At 44.3% G+C, this 27950-nt stretch overlaps 1 protein-coding gene across 10 annotated transcripts in view; it reads left to right on the top strand.

Moving 5' to 3' along the window:
• LOC106897248 (F-box/WD repeat-containing protein 1A-like) overlaps positions 1-27950 on the top strand; it is a 122506-nt gene that overhangs the window by 53066 nt on the left and 41490 nt on the right. For 8 of the 10 annotated variants that reach the window (XM_014957806.1, XM_014957770.1, XM_014957796.1 and 5 more), the window contains 2 exons: positions 3851-3928; positions 17021-17110. In XM_014957806.1, coding sequence (XP_014813292.1) covers positions 3851-3928; positions 17021-17110 — 168 coding nt within the window. The remainder of the gene's footprint in view (positions 1-3850; positions 3929-17020; positions 17111-27950) is intronic. The other 2 variants (XM_014957787.1, XM_014957815.1) reach the window with 1 other exon arrangement.

The raw sequence follows: 27950 nt of genomic DNA, 5'->3' as shown, positions 1-27950 counted from the left end.
CTGGGCTCTTTTATAATTAGCACGGGGCAGAACGGCCCCCGAGAAAGCCTCCCCCCCCTTGGCAGGGCTTTGATTTCCAACCCCGAGGAGCGAGGCGGTACTAAAGGTAGCTCTGCCCAATTGGTAGTCCCTGGGAGTGCTTTTCTCTGTGTATTAGATCTCCTTCCCCAGCAGTGTTTTGCTGGGCTGTGGACACAAAATCCGCCGTGTCGTCTCCCGTCAGAGGCTTCCGTCGGGGGATTCTGTGCACGGTGTGTTTAGCACTGGAGGAGGCTTCGTGGGGAGAGTTAAACAGTAATAATTTCGTAGTGGTCTTTAAGACAACCTGCCACGGAGTTATATTCTGTTAATTACAGGCTGAAGTTTTAAATGCAAATCAGATTTAAAAGGGTCCTCATTACAGACAGTATCCATTTTAGGAAAAATGAGCTATGGAGGGCAGAGCTGCTTTACAGACACCTCCTGCTAGAGAGAAACTGTGAAGGTTACAGGAGCTGGGAGCTTATGTTCCCCGGCTTCTCTTCCCAACGCTTCCACTGTCATTGTGTGACCTTGGGCAAAGCAAAAAAATTATTTTACCTGTCTGTGGAAAGCGGGGTAGGGGGGGGGTCATCACGTTTTGCTTTGGAGACTTCAGCACTTCTCCTCTTACCTTGCTTGTGCTTGTTCCAAAGGAGGGACCCCCGTGTGCCATGTGCTTGTTCCAAAAGAGAGACCCCCGTGTGCAAGCACAGATGCTTTTGGCCAGCCTGGCTTTAGCCTGTGAAGGAAGACTTGCCCGTGGGATTTAAAAATTTCCCCTCGGGGAAGGGAGTTTGTGTGGCTTTTCAGCTTTCTGTATGCACTGCTCTCCTTCGCTTCTTTCACCCTAACGAACTCCATCCTTCCTCTGCTACGTATCTAATACAACAAACTCCATCCTTCCTCTGCTACGTATCAAATACAGGCTCTGCAGATCTTGAGTGCACCCAACTTTCCAGCTGGATCCCAAAGGTTTCTCTCCAGGTCCCTGCGTTTCAGTAACCACGAGAGGGTGCTCAGAGCAGTTCCTCCCTTTGTCTGCCTCTCTCTCTGCCCAGAGCATCGCTGAAGTCCTGCTGAAGCAAACCTTATTCTGACCTGGCACGTGTTTTATCCCTCCTCCCACCTTGTTCAGCCAGGAGAAATATAGAGATGTACCGTTTCAGTCCATTACGTTACGCTCTTCCCCTGGCCGAGCGTCGCCCTATCAAGGGAAATTCCCTTCCCTACGCTTCGTCCTGAAAAATGCAGGGTCTTGTACCTGCACCCGGATGGATGGGCTTCCTATTCCTGAGAAATAAGCAGGAGTTATAAACATCTGGGCTTTTTTTTTTCTTTTTAAGTGTGACGCTTTCCAGTCATTCTGTCTTCACCAAGCGTAACTTAACTTGCCGACAAAAGTGCAGGAGCAGCTCTCCTCTTTAATAGTCTGCTGTTGGAGCTGCTGCCTTGGTGCTGGAGGATGGTGAGACGCCAAGCTGTGAACCACCATATGCACTTGGCAGTCTTTGTCTGGTCTTTGTTCAGCCAACCTCTTAGCCTTGCCACCTATAAAGATAATGAATGCAAAACGGTGCTCTGCTTGCTCTTAAAATTAGATGCTGGGCTTAAAGAAAAAAAATGAGATAACTTGAGGCTTTGCGGAAACTAGGAATTTCAAAATAAGGGCTGACATTTCACCAGCAGCACTTATTTTCCTGCTTTTTGATGTTTTTGGAGGGAGGATCCTTAACGGCTTTGAAACGCGAGAAGAATGCAAGATTTCACTGTTTGGAAGGGGAAATTATTTTAGCACTTATTGTAGGGAAAGGGGTGGCTGTTGAAAAAGCAACCACAAATAGTAAACAACGTCTTCACCTCCTCTCCAACAAAGTGCATTTCCTGGTAACGTGTGGTAACTCACTGCAAATCCTTAGGTTTCTGCACTTGGTCTTTTTCTCCAAAGCACAAAAATGAAAATCCGTACTTGAACTAACCACTTACTAAACTGTATTTCATGAGCAGAAAAGAGCAGCTTTAATGCCTGACCTTCCTTTTTGGAGATAAGTGATTCTAGCTTCTATGGTTTGTTTTTTTTTACGATCACAGTTCTTTCTAAGCTGGATTTAATGTAATAACTTGGTCCTGGCTGAAGCCTCATATGAAAACTTTCAAAAGCTGGCCTTTTACAGCGATTTATCAGGCCTGTTCAGGATTGATTTCCATTATAAAACCCTGGTTGCGGCATCCCAGATGTCATGGCACCTTGTGGGTTCTCTATGTTGTTTAAAAAAAACCAAAAACTCAAAAATCACTAGTTGGTCTGCAAGCCTTGATTTACACAGAACCATTTTACAACATCCCGAGTGGGGGGATCTTTTGGCTGGATTTGCCGGTGGGTTTTTTTTTCCACATTTACCATTTCTCAGCAACCAGCTCCTACCCTTGCCCTGTCTTCTGGGGGTACCTTTTCTTCTCCTCCACTGGTCCAGCAGACCCGAGGGTGCCTGGTCAGTTCTTCCCATGGCTTCCTGCATCCCTCTTTGCTTTCTGCTGGCCCGGCTCTGCTGTGGCTTCGCAGGGTCCAGCTCCTCCTCTGCCAACAGATGCCATTTCTGTCTCCTGAGGTGTGGGGCTGGAAGCTGGCCCTTCAAGAAGCCGTGCTCAGCTGAAGGACAGGTTATTTGGGGGACAAGGGGGAAGAGGCACAGAATGCAAACTTCTGCCTCGATATCCGCGCTCCTGAGCTGGTCTGCAAGGAACTGGAAACCCACCCTTTTCCTGGCAGAGCTCTCCCTGAGCAGTTTTTCTGTATCTCTTTAAAACCTGTTTAGTTGCTCACTACTGAACGCCTGGGAATGTGGCCCGAGGCTATGAATACTGTGGTGATCAAACTGATTTTAGATGTGTGTGTGGGATTTCCCCAAAGCTGGCTCTCATTACTCTGTCAACGCGGTGGCTGAACCCCTGCAAAAGAAACACTGTCTTCCAGACTTTGGCAGTGAGGGCAGGATTCCCCCCACCTACCCAGCAGCTTTTAACCAAATGTGTGCTACAGACTGGGCATGCCCTGAGATAAACCGTAGCCTGTCTTTGCTGTGAAGCGGGTAATAATTGGTTTTTCATCATGAGGTTAACAGGAGAAAAGTCTCCTGGTGGTCTTTCTTACTCATGCTGGAAAAGCCCCTCGTATTTCTTCTTGTCCACCATCTCTTGTCTTACTGATGCTCTGGTTTTTTGGAGGTGGCAGCTTAAGTTTTGGAGCATCAGTCTTTCTAGAAGTTGTATGTGTATGTAGAGTCAGGGGGTAGGGGTGAAAAACATAGCCATGATCTCAGACACTACCTACACAATTATTTATATATATTTTTTGAAAGATCTCCTGACAACCTCTTCCACCAGAATTTATCATAATTTCTCTATGATTTCTGGCAGCCACGCAGACTCAGTGCAATTAATAATTGTTAGGCAGATTAAAAGCACAGGCCTAGAGAACAACAGTTTGCACCCCTCAACAACCTTTTGTTTCCAACGGGTTCCACTGTTTTAAATAGTTATTCAGGGGTGTTCAGGAGCTCTGGTGTTGCTGTGCTGATCCGACCAAAGTGTCAGAATAAATCCTCAAAGTACAGGCTTCTTCCATAGATACTTGCTCAGTGGTGTGTTGTTGTGTTGAGGAGAAATTCTTTCTCTGCCATAACGAGCTGTTTGGCTTAAAAGTAGAAGTTAGCCTCCGGTATATGTGTGTGTAAAATCCTACAGCCTGTGTAGTAGAAATATTCTGTTTCTTTTCTCCTTGCAGAGTGATATTAGGGCTAAGAACTGAATTAAAGCTTACTTTCTTTCACAGAATTCCTCTGAGAGAGAAGACTGTAATAATGATGAGCCCCCTAGGAAGATCATTCCTGAGAAGAATTCACTTAGACAGGTATGTGATCAGTCTCTTTAAAAATGCAATAAAACTTTCTAGCTATTTGAATCCTTAAATGCTTCTGGAAGCTGAAGTCTGACTTGTGCTCGTGGAAATCCTTTCTTTTCTCCTTTGAAGTCTGAGCAAGTCACACTGTGCCCAGGAAAATCAAACACAGATATTTAGCTTTCCGGAGAGTTTGATGACTCTTTTGAAAGAAATCCAGACTTCTGTACTTCTGACTCAGCTGTGACTCTGTAGTTTCACCTTTCTTTGCTTGGTGTTCATCAAGACCTCTTTAGCCCCTTCTTCTGGAATTGTTCCTGTCTTATTTGTGGTCTGTTTTGCCTTGCTTCAGATGAAGAATCTCAAAGTGTTCTACAATAATTAAGCTTTTCATTGCCCTCGAATGTAAATTTTCTTGGATGTGATGTCCAGGTTAATAACCTGAAAAATAACCTGTTCTTGTTTCTTCTACGCTCATATAAATTACTAATGGGTAGAAAGGAGAAAGGGTGGTCTGAGAAAACATCATCTCTTTGTCTTTTTTATACAGTAAAGCAATTTTCTTACCAATTCAAAGTAATAACTTTTTTTAATCTCCATGGCCAACAAAGGGGGTCTGGCTTGTGATTTCTGGGGTATTTAAGTTGTATTAAGTGATTTGAGATCCTTTTTCACGTAGCACCTTGCTCTTTCTCCCCACTGCAACCTTCAGGCAGCAGAAGCAAAAATATTTCTGTGCTTCAGCTGTGCAAGGTTGGTGCCTGGTATATCAGAGTAACACCACTGATGAACGGGACTTAAGTGAATACCCCAGGCCACACATTGCAACAGCTGAGGGACTGACACATTTCCTTCTGCATCTCAGATTGGAGATTAGGAACAATTTTTAAATGGGAAGGGTTATTGCACATTGGAATGGGCTGCCCTGGGAAGGGGTTGAGGCCCCATCCCTGGAGGGATTTCAAAGCCGGGTTGCCATAGTGCTTAGAGCCATGGGTTAGTGATGGGTTTTATCAGAGTGAGGTTCATGGTTGGACTGGATGATCTGAAAGGTCCCTTCCAACCCAGACAAGTCTATGATTCTAAGAGGGCAAAGCTATTAGGTCCCTACTGTGTATCCCCAGGATAGCCAACAATATCACCAGTGTAACAGAAAAATGTTTTTTTTTTCATCTTAGAGTTATCTTAGTGATGCCAAGCCCTCGAGTTCAACAAGAAAAGGTGTATGTCTCTTCTCCAAGAAAACCTTCATAGTAAGAGATGTTAAGTCAAAATGAACTTGAGTTACCTGTCTTGTGTGCCTTCTCTTCTCCTTCCTCATGATTGTTGATTCAGGAGGAGACAAATATCACGAGCAATATTATGCAGATGAGAAGGTGTGGTTTCTTGAGTTGGAACGTTCCATCACGTTTCAATCTGCAGAAGAATTCTTAGTGTCCAGGGAAGGGTATCTTTCCTACAGACCCATAATTCATCATAACCAGGTGCCTAGATATCAAGGACAGACCTAAAAAATGCCTTGTACTGTCCAAATATTTCACAATGGAAGTAATTCAGATAGACATTGTTTACTTCAACTATGGTTAGCTGTGTATTAGCAGGGTATTGAGATGTTGTATCAGTCTCCATCTTTGTGTCCAGGCTTTACAGTGGCAGATGCAGGTCAAACCCCTTGGGTCTTCCGATTGCTATCTGGGGCCTTTTGTGTTGAAAACGGTGTTTGTGGACAAGATGTAGTCTTAATGTTAAAGCAAGTGCCACCTTGTCTAGATCATAAGAAGTGGTTGACCATGATTTCGTGCCTAGTGTAGAAGGAATTGCACTGCTTCGCTACACTCCCTGACCAAGAGTCCCTCCCCATCTCTCCTGGAGCCCCTTCAGGTACTGGAAGGCCGTTAGAAGGTCTCCCTGGAGCCTTCTCTTCTCCAGGCTGAACACCCCCAGCTCTCTCAGCCTGTCTTCATAGTAGATGTGCTCCAGCCCTCTGAGCATCTTTATGGCCCTCCGCTGGACCTGTTCCAACAGGTCCCTATTTGCTTAGTGCTGTGGACTAGGTCCCCTGTTGCTTAGTGCTGTGGACTAGGTCCCCTGTTGCTTAGTGCTGTGGACTTCTTGCTAGGAGAAACAAATTCTATTGATTAAAATGGTTCTCGGAAGAGGTTGTCTTCAGAAGTCTCTCAACGAGTGGAGCTGTGTCCTCAAGTGTGCTGGAAGTGGGAGGCACAGCCACTCTTAGGTGCATGAGGGGCAGCAACGCTGAAGACTCATGGAGTTTGGCACTGGGAAAGGAAACAGAAAAAGACAATGAACTTGACACTGTGAGCTGAAACAGTGAAAAGAGCTACGCTGTGACAGATTTTGAAGTAAGGATGCAAATGTTTGGTTCTCGTTGAGCGCTTGATCTGACAAAATTAAATTTTGAAGGGGTAAACTGGAAATCCGAGTATGAAAACAGACTTGAGAAAAAACAATGACAAGTGGCAAAAGTTTTTGGCAACTTTATTTAAGCTAACAAACGAATTTTCACACTGCAAAGTTATAAATTAATTTTAATAGGCTGATCCAGATGGTCCATTTGGAAAATGGATAGCTTGATCTGTTGAAAATTAAACTAAATTTATCTCTCTCATACTTCAAACTGAAGTAAGCGTGAGAAGAGTGCCCATTAAGTCCAGCTCATACAGATGGACCGGCAGGTCACACATGGGACTAATCTGATTCATTTTAAAAATAAATGCATGAGTTATTGAATCAGGTTCCTGTTTCAAGCCCTGCGTGTGAGCCTGTGTGTGTGTGTGTGTGTGTGTGTGTGTGCTGCCCTTTCAAAGGGACTCGCAAATGCTTCAGTGCCTTTTTAACCTGTGTGTTTCCATTTTAATTCAACTTCCTTGCCAAAAAACGTAATTAGTTTTCAGTGCCTATCATTTAGCGTTAGACCCAAACGCTAGATTGATTAGGTCAGGCATTTGTTATTTTAAGGGCTATGTCTCCATTCTTCATTTATGAAGAACACGAGCTCAATAGTCTTGGGGAGAGAGCCGGCCTTTAGAAACGGGGAAGGGGAAGCTCTCTGGGGGCCCCTCCAGCCTTTTAGCTTCTGGGTGTTTTTAACAGAGCCATGAATGCAGATTTGTAAATTTATTGCGGTGCCATCTGGTTTTTTTTTTGCAGGAACCGTATTATTGTTGGCTCGTATCTGTCTATTGTGGTGGTCACTCCCCGGGAGCTTGCCCTTATAGTCCTAAGGAAAGTGATGAATAGTGGGGGTCAACATGAATAGGTCACAGGGCAGCTGTCCGGGGCTGCCCTGAACTTGATTACCCCGCTGGTTTTTAAAGAAGATGGGCACAATGCAGGTTGTTTAAAAAAACCCTTCCCTCCCTTCCCTTCAGTTGCAGCAATAATGAAGTGCCTTTTGCTGCCCTGGTTTGTCTGTGGGCGAAGGTGCCTCGTGGGGAAAACGCTGCCGTGCCTCCTGCAAACCCCACGTTGGGCTCTGCTGGCTTTCTCCGAGCTTCCAGATGGAAGTCCAGGGGAAAAAAAGAAAAATCCCTGTATGTTACCCCGTTCGGACGGGCCCCGTAGCGTTGTCAAGAATTTTCCCTCTCACCATTAGGGCGCCGATTATTATCTCAGTTCACTCTTAGGGGTTTGAGATCAATTTGTACAATTGCACGGGGCACCTAAAACACGCTGTCGCGGAGTTAAAATAGGTACAGCCTGAGCTTCAGAGTTTAAAGCCAATGCACAAGCTGTAAGAAGCAGAAAGTGGTTCAAGAAGGTGGAGGAAAGGAAATTAAAAAAGAAGCAACCGTTTCCTTCCAGCCAGTAGCCTCATCCCACCGCTTAGGGCTCCTCTCCAGGAGTATTTCTCCTCCTCAAAAGTCTTTCTGTGGTGCAGAGTTGAAGCCTTCTTTTCGACTGGTGGGGAAGGCCACATGGTGAGGAGGGGTGAGGGTCCCTCAACTCCTTCCCTCCGTTCCTCCCACCCTCTGGAGAAGACAGTTCACATTTGGGTTCTGCTGGAGAGCTGGCCAAGGCAGGACATACCCGGGCTGTGAAGTTGTCCTGGTTACCTCTTCTTTGAACACTATTAACACTGGCTGGGAAGGTGTTGTTTGCTGGGAAGCCTCATGGAATTGCTAGAAGTACATCCTTAGTCTTACTTTTAAGATTAGTCTTTCTGTTTAATTTTTTTTTCTTGACTCTCAGAAAAAAAAAAAAAAAATAGAAAAAATAAAATAATCATTTCCACCATTCCTCTGTGACACTTAGTGCGTGTTCCAAACCCAGCCAAGGCGGGTTGTGCCGGAGTCTAAGTTACAATGGGAACGCTGCCTTGTGGCAGAAAGGCCACTGGGCTCTTTCAGCATTAGTGCTAATAGGGATCTGTCACCCGGCCACATTTCTGCATTCCTCTGTAATTGAGTAAATTGCAAGTGTTGTCTGCTCCCCCCTGCCCTTTGTGTCCATGTCCACTTACCATCCCAAGAACGTGGGCAGTGATAAATAAAGCCCTGAACAGGGCTCTCGACTCTTTGAAAGCAGCGTGTTGCCAGCCCCCTAGTTATATTTCTTTAAGTGTTTATGTTTTGCTGTATTCTTTCTCTTGTGTGGCTGGAACCCTGGGGATCCAAAGCCATGAGAGAGGCCAAGAAGCTAACAAAGTAGCTGTCCCCTTGTTAGCTTGTTCCTTTCTTCTTTAAAAAACAAGATGAAAACCATCTGGCTCAGGGCATTACATTTTCCTCCCCCATGCACCTCTATAGATGAAGAGTTTCACCTGCAGTGAGGGTTTACATTGATTAGGGAGGGAGCAGTAATTCAAGCCTCCATCCACTTCAGTGGTACTTTGCAGTCTTTAAAGGTGCTGACCCATTGAGTTAAACTGTCAAGGGAGGATAAAAAAGGATCTTCATCCCGGGAGGTAACAGCTGCCAGGTTTTCAACACCTTGCACGCTGCTGGAAAAATGTCACAAATTGTCAATGGAAAGAAAAATCACTTGGCTGCCATCTTCCCTTAATGACATGCCTTATAAAATGAAAGATTTAAGGGTTTAAAAATCAGCAAGTAGCTGTCAGGACAAAAAAAAAAAAAAAATCTGGAGGGATTTTGAACAATGGGCCCGAGGAGATGTATCCCAAAAGACTGCAAATAATGCATCCAAGTTGGAATAACCGGATCTGATCGGGATGGCCATGGTTATCTTTGTGTGGTGGGATGAGGGGGAAGTGAAAGCACCAGCAGCACAGAAGTAGATTATTGTTGTGCCTGTAGTTAAAAAAAAAAAAAACAAAAAGAAGAAGAAGAAAAAAGTCTGATTCCTAAGCCAGTGAACTGAGAGAAGACATACTGTATTTCTGCTCTTTTGAGGACAATTTGTTTTCAAGCAGCTACCAGATGGCTAAATACCACCACGTTTCCTTTTTCTTCCCCCCTCCCCTCCACCCCCAGCTCTTTTCTTTAACAAGAGATCTACTTCTCCTTGTTCTGTGGTTTTGTTTGTTTTAATGCTTTTCGGTGGCTGAACCACCCCGTGGTGTTTGGGCATTGTGGCACAGGCTTTTTTTTGTTTCCTCCCCCGCGCATTGATGGATGAGGAAGAAAGATCTTCAGCTTTAATGTAATTTCAGATAATAGGCAGGCAGGAGGAAGGCTTTTTGTTTGTATTATCTTGAGGTTTTTTTTGGTTTAGGGGCCTTTTTTTTTTTTTTTTTTTTTTTTTTCCTTCTTGCTGTTTGTTTTAGGTAAGTCATTTTAATTGTACTGAGTAATTAGAAGGTACACACAGCCAAGGGAGCTTTGTTATGGTAATTGCTCAAGAAAACCCACTCCCCAACTACCATTGCCATGTGTTGAGACACGTCTTCCCTCTAGTGGCAATATTAAGGACTCTGGCTCTCACACTCGGCAAGGTGTAATTGCAATATGACAAAGTGTGCTTTAGGGAAAATCCTGTAAATGATCTCGTTTTTTTGTTCGGCTGGTCTTTATTTTCTCGTACCACTTTCCGTGGAGACTACCCTTCCCAAGGCTGGGCTAGTGGGAGAACACAAAATTTTTGTCTTAAGAATATAATCGCGGCGAATCCTGGGTAACGTTTTACAGCTTGACTTAATTCTAAAGTCTTCTTTTTAATTACCTGCTTATAAAAACGTTTTTAAATTTGTTGAGATTACTTAATTCTTTCAGAAGAAGCACCTCATTTGAAATAAATAAATAAATTGCATTTATTTTAAATAGTCCATGTGAAAGACCTTTAAAGGGTAATTAATGCAAGTCTCCTAAGACTCTAAGTAAGATGAAAGCGATCTTTCCAAATCTGCTGGAGTGATTTGTTTATATAACTTCCCACTTCTGCTCAATTCTTCGGAGCCTAATAACTTTTTTTCTAACCGTTTGGCAATTTGTGCTTAGCTGCAAAAGCCCTTGTTCAAAAAGAACAGTTTAATAATCTTTTCCTTGAAAATGACTTGAAGGGAGGGCATGGGTTTTGTCTTTTTGCTGTGTTTTTATTAGTGTTATCTTTCTCTGATAAATCATGTAATTATTAACTATTGGGGGGGCGGGGGGGAGGGAAATCTTATTGAACTCCTGGGTTGCAGCTTCTATTAAAAAGTGGAGTTTCGTTCAGGGACTGGGGATTCTTGGAATAAATGGCCAAAGAAATGGATTGCAGTTGGTGGAGTTGCTGCACACACACACACACACACACACACACAGGGTTCTGCCTGGGGTTCGAGGCTTCACGTTGACATTGAGCTTTTGTCCAGAGCTACACGGGCAAGAGAGGAGATGTTTCTGTGTTTATGTCAAAGAGCAGGATCGTGCTTTCTTTAAAAAGAAAAATGTAACCAAAGCCACTTACGGAATGAGATCGGAGACGGCTCTATCTTTAGTGAACCGTGGTCTAGCGTCTCTGTGGCATTTTAAGCCTTTGGCTGAGAGTGAATACAGCTTTGTGGTTCCCCTGCTTCTGACATGATTTGGTGCTGCCATATATTTGTAGCTTTTTCTTTTCTTTTTTTTTCTTTTTTCATAGCTTGTTTCGCTATAGGGCTGCTTAACACTGTTCTCAAACGGCTTCTGCAAGGTTAAAGGAATGCAGCTTGGTAACAAGTTTGTGTCATTTTAAATATATACCTCCCAGTAAATAAGGAGGAGCCTCGCAATCAATCCCTTTTAGTGTGTTATATGTTTCACCTGACAACTAAACCCTCTATTGATTAACCATTACTTTGTTAGATAATCTCGTGTCATTGAAGCCACTCTAAAAATTAAACTCTTTATAATGTTTTACCCTAGCAGCAGTGTGAAAATTGAAAACTTGTTCAGAATTACAGCCAGCTTCCACAAAGAAGGTAGTTTTCAACAAACTGGTTTATGTTTGCATGCTTTATATGCAATATAAAAACATATTAAAGCACTCCAACGCAAAGCTCCCTGCCTGTGGCGTTGAACCAGGCTACCATTTCACTCTGCTTTTCCTTGGCAAAGAAACCTCTTGTCTTGATGGAAGGTGAGGAGCAACTTGAGCAGTTTTGGTGCAAATTAGATGAGATTCATAAAAGGATTGAGCTTTAAAGGTGAGCAGGAGAAATTTGCTTCTCTGAGGCTTGGTTCTGGTTTTGATTTTCTTGGTTTCCTTCTAGGTCAGTCAGCACAGGCATTGGAATGATGGAAAGGAGGTTCTCTGATGTTCAGTCATGGAAAGGAGGTTCTCTGATGTTCACTGATGGAAAGGAGGTTCTCTGATGTTGCAGTGTAGCACGAGAGAGACACCGTCAAACGTTTCACCTAAATTTTAGGGCTCTCCATTACTATTTGATGATAGGACGTTCAGCTTTCAGTGAGGTCCATTCACTAGTAACTCTCAGTGTTATGAACACAAATACAACAATACCAGATGAAATCAAATCTCTGTGTCCAGTAGTAGCCTCGTGTCTCATAACAGCCAGTAACTGCTGCCTATAGAGGAACATTAAAAGAGGGCAGCCATATAGTGCTGCCTTCACAGTACATTCTCTCAGCTGCTCTTGACTTGACTTGACCTAGGGGGGTTCAGCCTGGAGAAAAGGAGGCTGAGGGGAGACCTTCTGGCTCTCTCCAACTCCCTGAAAGGAGGGTGTAGCCAGGGGGGGTCGGTCTCTGCTCCCAAGTCACAGGCCATGGGACAAGAGGAAACGGCCTCAAGTTGCACCAGGGGAGGTTCAGATTGGAGACTGGGAACAATTTTTCCATGGAAAGGGTTCTTAATCCTTGGAATGGGCTGCCCCATCCCTGGTGGGGATGGTTGAGGCCCCATCCCTGGAGGGATTTCAAAGCCGGGTTGCCATAGTGCTTAGAGCCATGGGTTAGTGATGGTTTTTATCAGAGTGAGGTTGATGGTTGGACTGGATGATCTGGAAGGTCCCTTCCAACCCAGACAATTCCATGATTCTATGACTTCATGAGCCAGGTGCAGCTTTTTTGCAACATTATCAACATGTTTCCATTGAGACCTATTATGTAGAGTGATATTACCTCTTTTTTCCCCCTGGACTTTAGGGAGAACTAGGCTTTCGTCTGCATTTTTACTTGAAACTTTTAAAAACATATTGTAGAACATGCACATGAATCTTTTTTACCCTTTTTGTTCATCCCATCCCACAAAGCTGATAACACATTCTTCTGTGAGAATGTGACAATAAGAACAGAAGAACTCTGTAACTTTGCAAACATAGTAATGGGCATTGAATTGAACGTGACTGTTTGATTCTCAAATCTACATCCTGATGCATTGAATCCTTTATACACACTCCTTTTAATTTGCTTTATTCCCCACTACTTTTATTGAGTAACAAAGAGCTGCTGAAGGACTAAATGGTCATCTGGTAATTTGGCGCTTATGTAGATCTTTACGTATTACTGTGTAAAAGTTGATTCTCACAGTAAAAGTATGTTCTTGTCTCCTTTCTCTGGCTGAAAAGGTTGGGAAGGGGGAATTTTAAATATTGTTGGCATGTTGTCAATGGGCAGAGGAGTGGGAATTGCATGGGAATGCCCAGGTCAGTCAGACCCAGTGCTGACTCCTCCAGTGTTGACGGAAGATGCTGTTGAATGAGACCACTCTCTGTGGTCCATCCCCCTCCTGCAGCATCTGCTGCTCTTGCACTGGGGATGTCCAGAGGACATCTCTGCTGACTTCTCTATGGCCCTGCTGCCCATGAGTTTGTTTAATCCTTTTTCCACTTGCTGATGTTGTTTCCACAGTGTCCTGGGGCAACAAGCTCCAGAAGTTCGCTGCCTGCTGGGAGAAGAAGCATTTCATTTGATCTGCTTCAAATATTATGCTATACTAGTTCCATCAAGTGTCGCTGGTCCTGACTGGTATTGTGGGATTTGATTAACAGGTTATGCTGGAAGTTCAGTAGGTGCTGTTCACACTGAGATGTAACTGTGGATGAAAATAATAGAAATTAAGCAATAGATTGGAGTAATTATTTGCATCTACACTCTGACGTGCACACACCTTTGGAATAGTGGCTTAGGGAGCTTGCTTTCTTCTCAAAAAGTTCTAGGGTTTTTAGATTTAATATTTCATGTCGTGGATTTGGATGGTCTGCTCTTTCCCATGTGTCAAGGTGAGAGGAAGCCTGTTGTAAGCTCAGCTTTCAAAAAGCTGGCTTGTTCCAAGGGCTGTGCACACCTCGCTTGGTGTGACAAGCTCCAGGTTTGGTTCATGGTTCAGTTCGTGAAGCCACAGGCTTTCTTCTTGCTTTCAGCAAATGTTTTTTGTGGCTGAGCTTTTCATCTCCAAAGCAGAATTAGTAGTAGCTTTCTTTGAGTCAGAGATCCACATGACATTTACAGTATGGAGCAGAGAAGTTGTGCTGAAATTTTAGTAATTTTAGGAATTAAATTGCAAATGAAAGAAATCCTAGATTTACAATAAATGGGTTAAATTACACAAATGTAAATACTGAGCAAAGAACCTTATCAACTCTTCATGGTTGTTCACCCTCAGAATCTGGTTGAATTAAACTAACGTGATGCTTATAAAGGGAAGCTTGCGTGGTGTTATCTGAACGTCAGTGCAAAGCAGATGGGGTCAGCTTTCTGTCCACCCATCAGGCTGCTACATCTGAGCCACAATTTATGATAGTTTATGCCATTCTGATCTTTCTCCCGAGGAGGAAGTTCTGTGTATACCAGAGTGAGGGGTTTATAACGTCGGTAAATATTTGCAAGAGGCTAAGTTGAGTCCATCAGACTTGTGTTTGCTTGGGGCCTCATCCCAGTTTGAATCTGAACCTCCTCTGTTGAAAGATGCACTCTGTTCATTGCCCGGCGCTTTGAAAAGGATTTGTGTGTTTGAATTTTTTGGTTTCTCCTTCTGGATCCAGAGTCAGAAGTCTCTAGCTGGCTGCTGGTGGCAGCAGGTAGCCATGGTGTGGCTTGTAAGGAGATGTGCTGGAGCCAGGCTGTTCTGCACTCCTGTCTGCTTAGAGAGCTCACTGTGAAACAAAATGTGAACTGCTAAAGCGATGGAGAAGACGAGGCTTCTGTCCTCCTTTTTGTTTCAGTTTCATGGTGAACTTTAAAGGGGGTCTGTAAAGAGGTAAAGTGGAAAGGACTGGGGTTCCCTGAATTTCCCAAGAGGGTCTGTGCTGTGCTGGACCAGTGAGGATCCACCTAGGCCAGTATCCTGATTTCCCCTGGTGGGCAGTAAGGAGTGTTTATGGATCATTATGAATTATGGATCATTATGAATTTAGGTGAATAATGTTACAAATTGGTTGTGAGCACTCAGTTCCCATCAGTTGGTGCTTTCCTTCCTCCAGAGCTGGAGACTCTGAGGAACCCTGGGTTTGTGGACGTGGCTCCTATTGCTCAAAGTCCCCCCCTTTTAACCCCTCTGCATTCTTGTCTCTGACGTCCCTTGCAGTATGTTCCTGGGCTGGTTTGTGTGTTGCTGCTGGCTACATCTGGGGCAGAGTCAGGCCCGTGGCAGAGGGGAGAAAGGGGGAGATGATTAGTTGGTGCTGCAGGAATGTGGCTCTGATGAAGTGGCTTTGGGGCAGGGGGAGAGGTTTAGGAGCCCTCAGCGTGCCAGGGTTGCCCACAGGTTTTGTAACCCGTGGCAGGGTTTTGGGGTTGAATTAGTTTCAAATCGAACTGATAGAAATCTGTAGCAAACCCTGAAAGAAGCATCTTCAGAGATTGGCAGTGAATATTGCAGGGAGAGAACTGACAGGCAGTTCACCACAAATCTTCGGGCGTCCTCCCCTTAAGGCAATCTAAAAAATATCATGAATGTTGGTGTGTTTTACTTAGTGCTCTTGGAAATGTCTTTGTGGCAAGTTTAATTTCGTTCTCTTTCAACGTGCTCCTTGGGTTTTCCCCACACAACTATTTGAGGGAGCAACATCTTCTCGGAGGTCCACTTACTTCTCCTGCAACACAGCAAGTCTCTGCTTGCTTTGGGGCTGCCACTTTTGCTTGGGAGCAGTTTTCTGTAAATGGGGACAGGCACTGGGTTTTTAATCCAATGCTGGAGTTGTTAGGTCCTGCTGTACTCCTCCTCCTACTAGAAAATGTGAGCTTAATCAAGTAGTAATTAAAAAGGTATTGAAAACGGAGGGTAGGGGTGGAGAGGAGTCTCCATTAGAAGCTCCTGAGTTCTTCAGGCATCTTAGTTAAATAGCCAAATCAACCAAAGTGTAATTTTAAGCACACTTCGTAAGTCCCGTTCATATGCTGCCTTTGAAAAAGGGAAAGACTATGAATAATGTGTTCTGCAAAGACGCCAGAGCCTGCAGCCTCAGCTGAGGGTCCCCTGGGCAGGACAGTATGAGTTAAAGAAAAAAAAGACATTCTACTTTAAAAGAAAAAGCTTTCTGAAGTCTGGAAGATTTAATACAAATGAGAAGTGGTCTGCATTTGCTGCCTTTTGATTACAGCCTTCATACCATTTATATTTACCTGATAAAGACAGGGGATGTTTATTAACATTTGGCATCTGCTGTGATAACTAGCATGTGGAAATCACCTCGCTTTAGTTGTTCAGTTTTTAATCATAGAATCACAGAATGATCAGAGTTAGAAGGGACCTTAAAGATCATCCAGTTCCACCCCCCTGCCCTGGGCAGGGACACCTCCCACCAGACCAGGTTGCTCCAAGCCCCATCCAGCCTGGCCTTGAACCCCTCCAGGGATGGGGCAGCCACAGCTTCTCTGGGCAACCTGGGCCAGGCTCTCACCACCCTCACAAGAAAGAATTTCTTTCTGGTATCTAATCTAAGTCTCCCCTCTTTCAGTTTAAAACCATTACCCCTCATCCTATGACTCCCCTCCCTGACCAAGAGTCCCTCCCCATCTCTCCTGTAGCCCCTTCAGGTACTGGAAGGCCATTAGAAGGTCTCCCTGGAGCCTTCTCTTCTCCAGGCTGAACACCCCCAGCTCCCTCAGCCTGTCTTCACAGCAGAGGGGCTCCAGCCCTCGGAGCATCTTCATGGCCATGTGCTGGACTCGTTCCAAGAGGTCCATGTCCTTCCTGTGCTGAGGACTCCAGAGCTGGACACAGCACTCCAGGTGGGGTCTCACCAGAGCAGAGCAGAGGGGTAGAATCCCCTCCCTGGCCCTGCTGGCCACGCTGATCCTGATGCAGCCCAGGATGGGGTTGGCTTTCTGGGCTGCCAGTGCCCACTGCCTGCTCATGTTGAGCTTCTCATCCACGAGGACTCCCAAGTCCTTCTCCTCAGGGCTGCTCTCCAGCCATTCTCCACCCAATCTGTAGCTGTGCCTGTATTTTGTGAAAGACCAAACAACTGAGATCAGTTTTTCTTTGCCTTTTTCAAAGGAAAAAGAGGAGAAAAACCTTTTTTTTGCTGTTGTTGTTTTGTTTGTATTTCAGAACTATAAAATTCTATGTATCTTCTCAGAGGACATGCCTGCCCTCAACACAGGAGTTTGCTGTTAACTGGTTTACTTTGATTGGAAACATTTACACCTTAGGAAAAAGGAGATGTAGTAGAGTTGTTGGGGGTTCCTGTGCCAAAAATGTGGTGCCTGGAAGAAAATCGTGTTCTTCTATTCATAACCATTTTTAATCTTTCCGCAGACCTACAACAGCTGTGCCAGACTGTGCTTAAACCAGGAAACAGTATGTCTAGGAAGCACCGCGATGAAGACTGAAAATTGTGTGGCCAAAGTAAGTAAGAGAACAGCTTTGGTTTTGAGGTTGTTTTTTTTAGCAGACTGTTCATTGTTAATCAAAGAAAAGCTCTTGTTAAAAATTACAGTTAAAAAAAAAATTAATAAATATGTAAACTGAAAGCAAGTGTTTTGAGCAGGCTTTTCTGTCCTTTGGAGTAGAGTTTTCAGATTGGTTGTTTTTCTCAGTTGGAAAGGATTGCTTGAGTCCCGAGCTCTCTAGGATTGAAGGGTTTGTTCTGCCATACAAGTAATAGGCTTTTCCAGTGGGATGACCTGTGCCTGCCGTGTAATTAGCTGTGGCAACTTCAAATGATAGATGTCCAGATATATGCTAAAAATACTGCACGAGAGCTCTTTCTATCATGGTTCCCTTTCGTAGCTACCGGAGGGAAGGTGCAAAAAGAAAGACGTTTCAATTAAAATACAGTGAAGGATGTATTTGAGGGAAAGGGAGGAGGGAAATATGACAATCAGGATGGTAAGAAAATGGATATATTACTCTCAGAAAAGTCCTTCCCTTAGAATTGTAGTAGATGTGACTGGAAAAGATGAGGTGCCGTTACCCACCCTCTTTTCTTAAGATTCGGTGTAACTAGAGTAAAATAGCATAAATGTTGGGTTGTGTGTGAATGGAAAATGTTGGAGCTGTGATGCAATATGTAGAGAAGGGCAGTGAGAAGGATGTGGTTAAGCCTTGTGCGAGCTTCCCATTTCCACCGAGAGGAAGTTCCGAACGGGCATGCAGGAGAGAGCAGGGCAGGCAGCCATCTGTTAGCAAAACCAGCTGGCATTTTGTTGCTCCTCTGTCACCACAAACCTGACCACTCAAAAGCCTATTTTCTCTTTCAGTTATTTATATTTATCTTCTTGATGTCTTTTTTTTTTTTTTTTTTTTTTTTTTTTTTTTGTCTTTTGAATGGTTGTTAAAGGTGCCTTGTCCCTTCAGGGCCCGTTTTTGTATTGACCTTTAAAGATAATTTTCCCAGCTAAATCTTTGCTGGGGTTTTGCTGGTGAAATTTGGATGTCCCATTACTTTTGCTTCCTGGCAGGGAATTGGCCATCATAAAAGTTTGTCGTGGCGCTCGTGGGTGGCTTGGTGCTCGTCAACTCTGCTTGACGTGGCAGGTTACCTTCCGGTGGAGAAATACTTCTGAGGGGGCACAAAGCACTAATATTAAATACTGACACCTCTGTTCTTAGCTTAAAGTGACACACTGCTTCTGAAGGCACTTTATGATACAAAGGAGGTGAAACTCTCTGAGCAAAGCACCAGAACAGTTCGTGTTGGTGTCCAGCATCATTCTGATGCCACAAAGCAGCTCACAGCAAGCACCGGGGTAAACCCATTCGACCCCGTCTCCTTTATAGCATCTTGTTTGACTTGGTCACCTTACTAAGGAGCAAGGATGTGCAGGAACTCTAGCTATTTTATTTGATGCCTCTTTTAATTGAAATGCCATTACCTTTAACATCCTAATGCCCCGAATCATAAACTCTCCTAGAGCTGTGTTTCAGTGGGATCATGGTAAGAGGTGTGGGTAGGGCTCAAGGCAGGAACAGCAAGGCTTGTTTCATGTTATTGAGGATGAATTTTAACCACCACCCTGGAGATGAAAAAGCATATATTTTTAAGCATCGAGTCTCTATATGCTGTAGGACAATATATATGTGTATATGCTATAGGACAGTGTCATCACACATACATAGAATCATAGAATCATAGAATCATTGAGGTTGGAAGAGACCCTTGGGATCATCGAGTCCAACCATCTCCCCTACTCTACAAAGTCCTCCCCTACACCATATCCCTCAGTACCGCATCTAAACGTCCCTTAAACACATATATGAAAACACATGCATATACAGAATCACAGAATCACAGAAGGATATGGGGTTGGAAGGGACCTCTGGAGATCATCTAGTTCAGCCCCCTGCCAAAGCAGGTCCCACCCAGAGCAGGTCCCACAGGAACATGTCCAGGTGGGGTTTGAATGTCTCCAGAGAAGGAGACTCCACCACCTCTCTGGGCAGCCTCTGCCAGGGCTCTGCCACCCTCACAGGAAAGAAGTTCCTCCTCATGTTGAGGTGGAACTTCTTATATTCAGGTTTGTGCCCATGTCCTCTTGTCCTGTCCCTGGGTACCAGCAGAAAAAGATTGGTCCCATCCTCCTGACACCCACCCTTGAAGTATTTATAGGTGTTGATCAGATCCCCCCTCAGTCTTCTCTTCTCCAAACTCAAAAGCCCCAAGTCCCTCAGCCTTTCCTCATCAGAGAGATGCTCCAGGCCCCTCATCATCTTTGTAGCCCTCTGCTTTACCCTGTACCATGTATACATGCATATATATGCACACATACATATATATTTTTATATATTCTTTTACATATGTGTATGTGAAAAAAACTAAGGATTTTTCTGGGGACATAATTCCTGTAGCACTAGCTTGTGTGCCTGTCATACTCTGTTCCTTTGCCTTCCCAGCTACCATCCAAAATGCAATAGGTTCTAAGAAAGCTTGTCTTTCAAATTCCTGAAGTGCTGAAGCATTTATAAATCCAGTTAGCTCCATGCAGATGGCTCAGTGATGGCATAGGCAAATGGCACAACTGTTAAATGTTCCCTAGGTGAAGGGCTTAAATGGGATTTGAGGAGTTCAGAGGCCTTCTCCCGGCCCTGCCCACATGGCGAGGTTTATCCCCCGTGATTGATGTGTCTCACAGCCTCGGACTTGAAAGTGTTGTGTCAAGAGGGTGAAGACTGGAAAGTCTAACTGTGGGTTTCTTTATCTGCAGCGCTTTTGGAAAAAGGGGGTTTCAATTTATTTTTTTTTAATCTGGCGTTGAAAGACAAAGAAAGGGTCTCTTTGAAAATCATGATTTACTTTCTCTGCCTCTGCAGCGCGGCGTCAGCCCCGGCTGGGGGCTGCACTCAGCCTTGGCACAAACTCCTCGGTGGTGCCATCAGTCTGCAAGGGATGAGGTTTTTTCCAAAACCAGACTTTCTCATTCTGCACCTACTCGCAAAAAAAGCTCAGTTAAGACTCTATTAATGCCATTTGCTGATTTTGTGCTTAATGTTTCTAACGTTTGTTCAAAGAATGACGTGCGGTTTCCCTTGAGGCCACACATATCAAAACTGAGAAGTCTTTTTTCAGGCTGAAGCTCTGTCCATCCATCAAGCTCTCTTGTGAAGGAAAACTTCAGTACGGGACAGTCAGGTGTAATTTACCAACCTAACAACTGGCAGCCTTTCTAAAATGGATGGAAAAGAGGTTTATAATAAACATACATGCATTTTCAAGTATGGAGAGTAGCCTAGGGCTTTTTTGACCGCTCACAGAAGTCTGTGTTTATTAGGAAACCTTATCTGTCTGGTCTTGTATCCAGTGTTATGCAGACTGTGCAGCCAGGTGCTCAGTGGCTTTTGCAAATCTATGGATTATCTAGTTTTATTCAGACATTTCAAAACAAAACTATAATGTTGCATTCTGATGAATCTTTGTGTTTCGTTCCAAGCCACGCTTTTCTGGTATTTCCTCTGAAACTCCATTGATAGGACTTGGGTATATTTGGGTAGAAGCAAATAAGGAACAGTAGAAATTGGTTCAAGCATTCTCATGTTTTGACCAAAGAGGTGGGATCTGGAAGTAAAATGTTATATTGTGATGCACAGATGTCACCTGTGTGATCTGTAACATCGGTTCTCTTCCATCCTCAGGAGTTTTTCCATTAATCTTTTGACATCTTTTTGCCAATTGCATTTGAGTCATCAACAGGTCTGATGTATGTTTAAATGTCTTTAAAAATGCTGTCTTTAAAAAGGAAATGCAGTTCCTAATTGTGTTCTTATTATGTGTACACACATATGCGCACACACACACACACATATATATATATAATCCTCCAGTTCTTCTCTGTAGAAACCAAAAAATGTGTGAGAGAGGATTTCTTTTTCTGATACTACTGATGTGCAGCCACGTGTGGGCAGCTTTCTCTGGAATTGGTGCTAGGTGCTTAAATAAGGTAGAAATGTAGGATGAACCTGAGCTCCAAGGACAGGGTGTTTGGTTTTAATGAGGCTTATTGAAAGCTGGCCAAATGAGCATCTGTTCCTATTGTTTGTTCCATATTTTGTAAGCCAGTATCTTCAGGCCAGATAATGGTGTTGGTGTGTGCTTCATCCTCAATTAGAGAGGGGCACAGTTAAAAATCCCCTGGCATCTGGTATGTCACTAGGATTCTTGTGATGCTCCTGGGTGTGCAAACAAGTTTTTCTTCTGTTCTGCATCCGGGACCATTTGCCTTCTGTGGTGACCTTCACACTTTCTACTTGCTGTGTGGCGGGGGATGCTCTGATGTGTCTCCAGTTACCTGCACTGAGTCTTTGCTTGGATGGATTATAGATAATCCTGTTTTCAAACAGACATCTTACCTTTTCACCCTTTCGTAACGTGGGCTGCATTATGTTCGGGTTTTGCTGTTCACTTGGAGTCTGTTAGATTTTGTACTTCCCTGGATCATGGAAATTCTCTTCTTATTAAAAGTGCCTTTTTCTTTCCCAGCAAGAGACTGGTGTGCAGCTCATCTCACAGAGTTCTACAGTTCTACCTATTTCCTGTGTTCATTAGGCAGGTCCTTACTGGGTATTAACTCCTGCAGTCAGTTCAGTTTGTCTGTATCTGCTGTATAAAGAGGCGCTCTCAGTTTCATTTTGCAGAGTGAATTCTTTCCTACGTGTGCCAGAGATGGGCACCCAAACCTGCCAGAGACAGCACAAAGACACCTCCTAAATGGTGCAGCATCCCCTGGTTTCTACTTAGTTTTGAGCTCAGCAGCAGCTGGGGGAGGTTCTCTGCCTCTGCCTTTCCCTGAGATCAGTGAAACGGGAGGAAGGAAAATAGAGTCAAGCACACCAGCCTTGGAAAATCCAGAGTTCTGTACTCCCTGCCACACACATGTGATAACTGGTCCTGCTTTTTATGGTCCTGGCAAACCGAGGGGCTCCTTTTAAGCATGTCATGTCTTCTAGGGCACCTTTCCTTGCTGTTCATCGTACGTTTAAATGTGCGTACTGTGATGACTGCAGTTTTGACCTAGGGATCTAGGAAGGGTTCATACCCATTATTTTTAACACCGTGATTTTATTCTCTCTGGACATAACAGCTTTTCTTGCTCATCTTCAAAAAGGAAACTGAATAATGCTCTCGTTGCAGAAATGTCGTGAAGTTTAACTGTATGATGCTTTTTTTGACCCTTGGATGAGAAGTTGAAAAGTCCAGCTGAGGCATGTGGTGATGTTCTGCCCACCTGGGAAGCTGTTTGTGGAGTAACAGGGGGACAGGGCTATATTCTGCTTAATTCTGGAAACACAGAGCAGGGCTTGGCACTTGGAGTAGATGCACAGTATTATTTAGCTACAGCTACACATTTTACAATCAAGGATGATTCAGCTAAAGCAAGGGGTGATGGAAGTAGCTGGTAATTGAAATCTACCTTCCTTTGTCAGTTCTTTCCGCATGGCTACTTCCGAATTTTAGAATAAAAATAGTCCGCACGATAGAAACGTTGAGCTCAGAATTTTGATGTGAATTCAAAGGAGAAGCCACGAGTGCTCTTTAAAAAACAAACATTTAGGGTTCCAGGCTGAATGTTCCAGTTGGCAGTAGGACAAATTGATCTGAAGAGTGTCCCTCTTGTACTCTCAAGTCCCTTTATGTCACAGATTGATGGCTCCTCTTTCCTGAGAGTGTCCCTGCATTTACTTTGCATGAACTGCACAACCAACTCGGAGTTCTGCTGTGATATACCACTGAGTCCATATATCTTCAGATAATGCATAGTTTTTCCAGTGATTTTGAAGCCTTTCCAGTCCTTGAGATTGAGATGAGAGCGAGTTAATCATCAACAAATGTCGTTTGACTACATTCAGTTCTATCATCAGCTGATACATCAAATATCATCAGTTTCCTGATACTCCTCCTGCTGTTTTAATGAGAAAGTCTGTTTCCCCATACCTTAATTTTGTAGTATTAAGCTTCTGTGTGATGATACAGAGGGGCTGTCAGTGGACACGCTTCCAGCTCCAAATCCCTTGGTCCCAGTGTTCCCTTTTGTGGCTTGGATACACCTTTCTCACGTGTAAAAACCACAGTTTTTGAAGCTGTGGCAAACTGGATAAAGGCAGCCTCAGCCACTGGCTAGCAGAGATTTAAGCATGTCATTGGAGCCTTCTGTTGGGGGGGTTCTCTCTGTGAAAAGAGGGTTGTGTGAATGTTGGTTATTGCGGGGCCATCGCCGGGATTACTTCATGTGCAAAAGGTGCTTTGAAACTGTGAATTATCAGGATTTAGACAGCACAAACAGAAAACAGCATCGGAGGTTTATCTGAAAGCTTTGACCTAACAGTGATCTTCCTTTCTTAGTAATATGTCTATTTTTCTCTTAATTGTGATTTCTATTTTATTTTATTTTATTTTAGGTCAAGATAGTCTTTATGCTTTAGCTTCCCCTCGCTCTAATAACCTCTTTGCAAATGACTGACAAAGAAATGTGATATTCCCGCTCCCCCCACCCCACCATACACATTCTCCAGATTTTGATAGACTTGTTTTATTTATTTCCAAAATTATATCCGCAGGAAACAAGCTGTTTAAATTCAGATTATGCCGAAGCAAAATGGTCCTGGTATGAGAAGCAACGTGCTGTTTTATGAGCGCAGAGTCCCTTTTCTCATAACTGATTGATAGTAAATATTTTCCTGAAGAATTATTGCCAACCATGAACAGTGCAACTGTTTCACTTTTTTTTTTTTTTTCCTGTGCTACTTGCTGTACCAGCCATTGTCTGTAATTAAGATCTACAATTCACAATGCAGACGTTTGCACTTCCTCTGGGTCTGAGCTATTTATAAGGCATTTCAGCTGTTCAGAGTTTCTTTTGAGTGTTAAACTACATGTAAACAGGCTTCTTTAAGTCTTCCGTTATGCAAAGGCTGTGGAGTGGTTGTCATTTCTTACCACCCCGAATGACTTTGCATGTCAATAAAGCCACCAATTAAGAAAGAATGACATTTGGGGTTTTTTAAATTCAAAAGAGACTTTGAAGAGGTAGTACTATAATAGTTAACTCATAAATTGCTTTCTAGCTGAGGGTCTCTAAGTACTCTGGAGATGAGTTCTCAAAGCTCTGCAGGAAGGATGGTCACTTGGGTGATAGGCAAGATCTGGATATGAAGAATCATTTCCAAAGTTCAGTCAACCTGATGGAGATGTGTCTACTTTTTTGGAGCCCTGGGGTTGGAATCTGGAGAAAGCAAATCCCGTTACCTGTGCAGTTGAGTTCAGTAAGTACTGGAAGGGCTCCCACACAGATCTTAGAAACTCCTTCTATGGTTTAACTGCTTATAAGGGAAAACCTTTCATGGTGATGACAGTCAACTGGAACAGGCTGCCTGTGAAGGCTCTGCAGCCTCCATCCTTGGAGGTTTCCAAGATCAGGCTAGAGGAAGGCCTGAGCTACCCGGTCTGACCTCATGATGCACCCTGCTTTGAGCAGAGGGTTGGGCTGGAGAATTCCTGAGGTCCCTTCTAAACTAAATCATCCTGGGATCCTCTCACTGTACAGACGTAATGGAGATATAATAGAAGAAATCTGTTAAAATTTTGAACTAGACCTGGTATCCTTAATCAAATTCCTCTGCACCAGGGTTGTGTGTGGTGTCACATGCTGTAGTTCCACCCCAAGTGTTTGCTGGTTTGGGGATTGATATTCTGCATAAAGAGTTACAGCCTGAGGTCTTCTAGTCAAGTCCTGTCGCGTTGAGTTTGGAAGGAGTGTTCACCAGGATAAGAGTTATGAAGCAAACTGGACCTGAACTTCTAAAGTACTTTGGGATCTTTCAGGGAGTTGGAGAGAGTGAGAAGGTCTCCCCTCAGCCTCCTTTTCTCCAGGCTGAACCCCCCCAGTTCCCTCAGCCTCTCCTCATCAGACTTCTTCTCCAGACCCCTCACCAGCTCTGTAATCCTTCTCTGGACCCTCTCCAGCCCCTCAATGTCTTTTTTGTGGGGAGGGGCCCAAATCTGGATGTGACATTAACTACATCACAGAATCACTGAGTCCCAGAAGGATATGGGGTTGGAAGGGACCTCTGGAGATCATCTAGTCCAACCCCCTGCCAAAGCAGGGCCACCCAGAGCAGGTCCCACAGGAACGTGTCCAGGTGGGGTTTGAGTGTCTCTGGAGAAGGAGACTCCACCACCTCTCTGGGCAGCCTCTGCCAGGGCTCTGCCACCCTCACAGCAAAGAAGTTCCTCTTATGTTTAGGTGGAACTTCTTATATTCAAGTTTGTGCCCATTCCCTCTTGTCCTGTCCCCGGGCACCACTGGAAAAAGACCATCCCCATCCTCCTGACACCCACCCTTGAAGTATTTATAGGTGTTGATCAGATCCCCCCTCAGCCTTCTCTTCTCCAGACTAAAAAGCCCCAAGTCCCTCAGCCTTTCCTCATCAGAGAGATGCTCCAGGTCCCTCATCATCTCTGTAGCCTCTGCTGTCCCCTCTCCAGCAGTTCCCTGTCCTTCTGGAACTGGGCAGCCCAGTTCAAGATGTTTTCAGTATTTTTCAAAAGTAAGAATTGAACAAGTTGTTTGAAAAATATGATCAGTTCTTGCTCTAAAGCTTGTGTGGACCACTGGAATAATAATTCCGTAGTGGAGCGATGGGGAGATCAGGGAAGCCATCGGTGTGGGCAAGTCTCACGTTCCCAGAGGGAGTTGGGAGTTCAAGCCCAGCCAGAGAGCTGCTAAAAACCAGCCCTTTTTTTCTTTTTTTGTGGAGGGATGGGGGCTGATGGTGGGGAAGGCTCCGAGCCCTTTGGGGCCGGTGGCCGGCGCGTGGCGGGTCCCTCCCGCCCGCGGGGAGATGGCGTGGCTCCTCCGAAAGTCAAACGATCAATTCGCCTCGTTTTGGCTCTGTACTTAATGCACAAACAGTGCGATCTGCAGGGCTGTAATTGCATTGTTAGGGCCAAGGAACAAGCCTGTGCCTTTTCAGCAGACAGCTGGCAGGGAAAGAGGCATGTTGTTAGGAAAGAGAGAGGCAAGGCAAATAAAATTACTGCTAACGCTCAGAGATCGGCAGGAGTCCTACTTGCCTAATCTTACCGGTGGGAGCAAGCGGCTGTTGTAATCCAATTATAGCAGCATAAGCAATTTGTTAGACACTCCGCATAATGTAACAATTTCCCAATAAACTCTGACTTGTAATAACGTCGGCAAGAGCCCACATAAATCTGCCCGAATGGTGGGGGCTGGAGTGTTCGGCTGGGGGCTTGTAATTTGTGCCATCAGCACGTTTTTGTGGAGTGTGGTGTTGGTGTGGTGCAGGCTTGCAGTGCAGGAATTTTAAGGAGAAAAGCGTGGCACGCCCCTCCAAGAGAAAACCATTAGCCAGGGTCAAAAGAGATAGCAAACAAAGCTGGGAGGGAGGCTTTTCCAGGAGGGAGGAAAAAAAAATCAACACATCGTCCCCCCCCAAAAAATGCAAGGCTGTAGCTGATGAGGATTTAAAAATATTAAAAAGCGGTCATGAAAATTGTAGCGTTTTAAATTACGGCAGGGGGAGGAGAGGGAACTAGAATTACATCTGTTTTGGAGGGGGAGGGAGGAGAGAACACCCTTCCTTATATTTAAGCTGTTAAATATTAAAAAAGAAGCTCAAGTGTTGAAGGGGATGCTCGGTGCTTACGAGACGGAGAAGCCCCGGATCCCGTCCCAAGCAATTCAAGATCTACAAAGGGAAAAATAAAGCTTTTCTGGTACCCAGTTACTCTCCCGTTGTCTTTCTTGCGGCTCCTCGCCGGCTCCCTGCGTGTTGGCACAGCATCCTGATGGTGTGTCGGGGAGATAAAACGTGGGTCTAGAACCATTCACTTTGAGCGTACCCCAGTGAATTTAACTTTTTTGGCACAATGATGAATGTCCCCTCTGGTTCATGCAGATCTACACAAAGAACTAATCTAATTTAGGTATTATTTAAAAGTAAAATCAGTCTGCTGCGCTCTGCCTGTCACTCTTGGAGCACACTGCGTGTTACAGCGTTGTAGGCGCCAGTTTAAGGTTTATGTTTAGCAAGATTTAAGGTATCATATTTCTGTTAATCCCTCTATTTAGCATTTCCCTTTGCTAAGATGCAGATGGGCAGCAGGCAAAATAACACAGGTCCCTTTTCTATACGGCATAGAGACGGGCTAGGATTTTCAATGTAGTTCTTCCCACTGCTGTGGTGTAAAAATGCCCGACTCCATCCTGCCAACAGCACTTTATATTTATTTCTTAGCTCTGGGATGCTGCGAGGCTTCGGTGGGGAGTGACATTCCTCTTCTGCCTCCTTCCCAAGTTGGGGCAGCACAAAGCCCTTTTCAGAGGGGGGAAAAAAAAATCACTTCCCAGCCGTACAAAACATTTTCCCCTGCTCTCAGTCCCCGTGTGTTAATGCTGGGTGATGCAGGCTTAGCAAAAAAAAAAAAAATAATAAAGAAACCCCAAACTCCATTGTTGACCTTGTACTCACATTTATGCCCTTACTGTGTTTGCCATTACGGTAGAGGCGTATTTATGGTAGTACCATATTATGGAAGTAGCATATTTGGTGCGATTTTGAGATGTATTTCCATAGTCACCTGCCATTAATACTGAGATGATTTTTATTTAAACTGTAAACCGGTGGCTGCCACGTGCAGGCAGGCTGCTCTGCGGATAATGCTGCGTATTTTGCCCTTCTTTATGTGGAAGTCAAACCCCTATTGTTCTTAATCTTCGTTGCCTGCCAGCGTATC

Source organism: Calidris pugnax, unplaced genomic scaffold, assembly GCF_001431845.1.
Source record: "Calidris pugnax isolate Ruff unplaced genomic scaffold, ASM143184v1 scaffold4, whole genome shotgun sequence".
In the NCBI taxonomy this organism is placed as follows: domain Eukaryota; kingdom Metazoa; phylum Chordata; class Aves; order Charadriiformes; family Scolopacidae; genus Calidris; species Calidris pugnax.
Note: the sequence above shows the minus strand (reverse complement) of the source record. Positions and strands in the feature narration are given on the sequence as shown.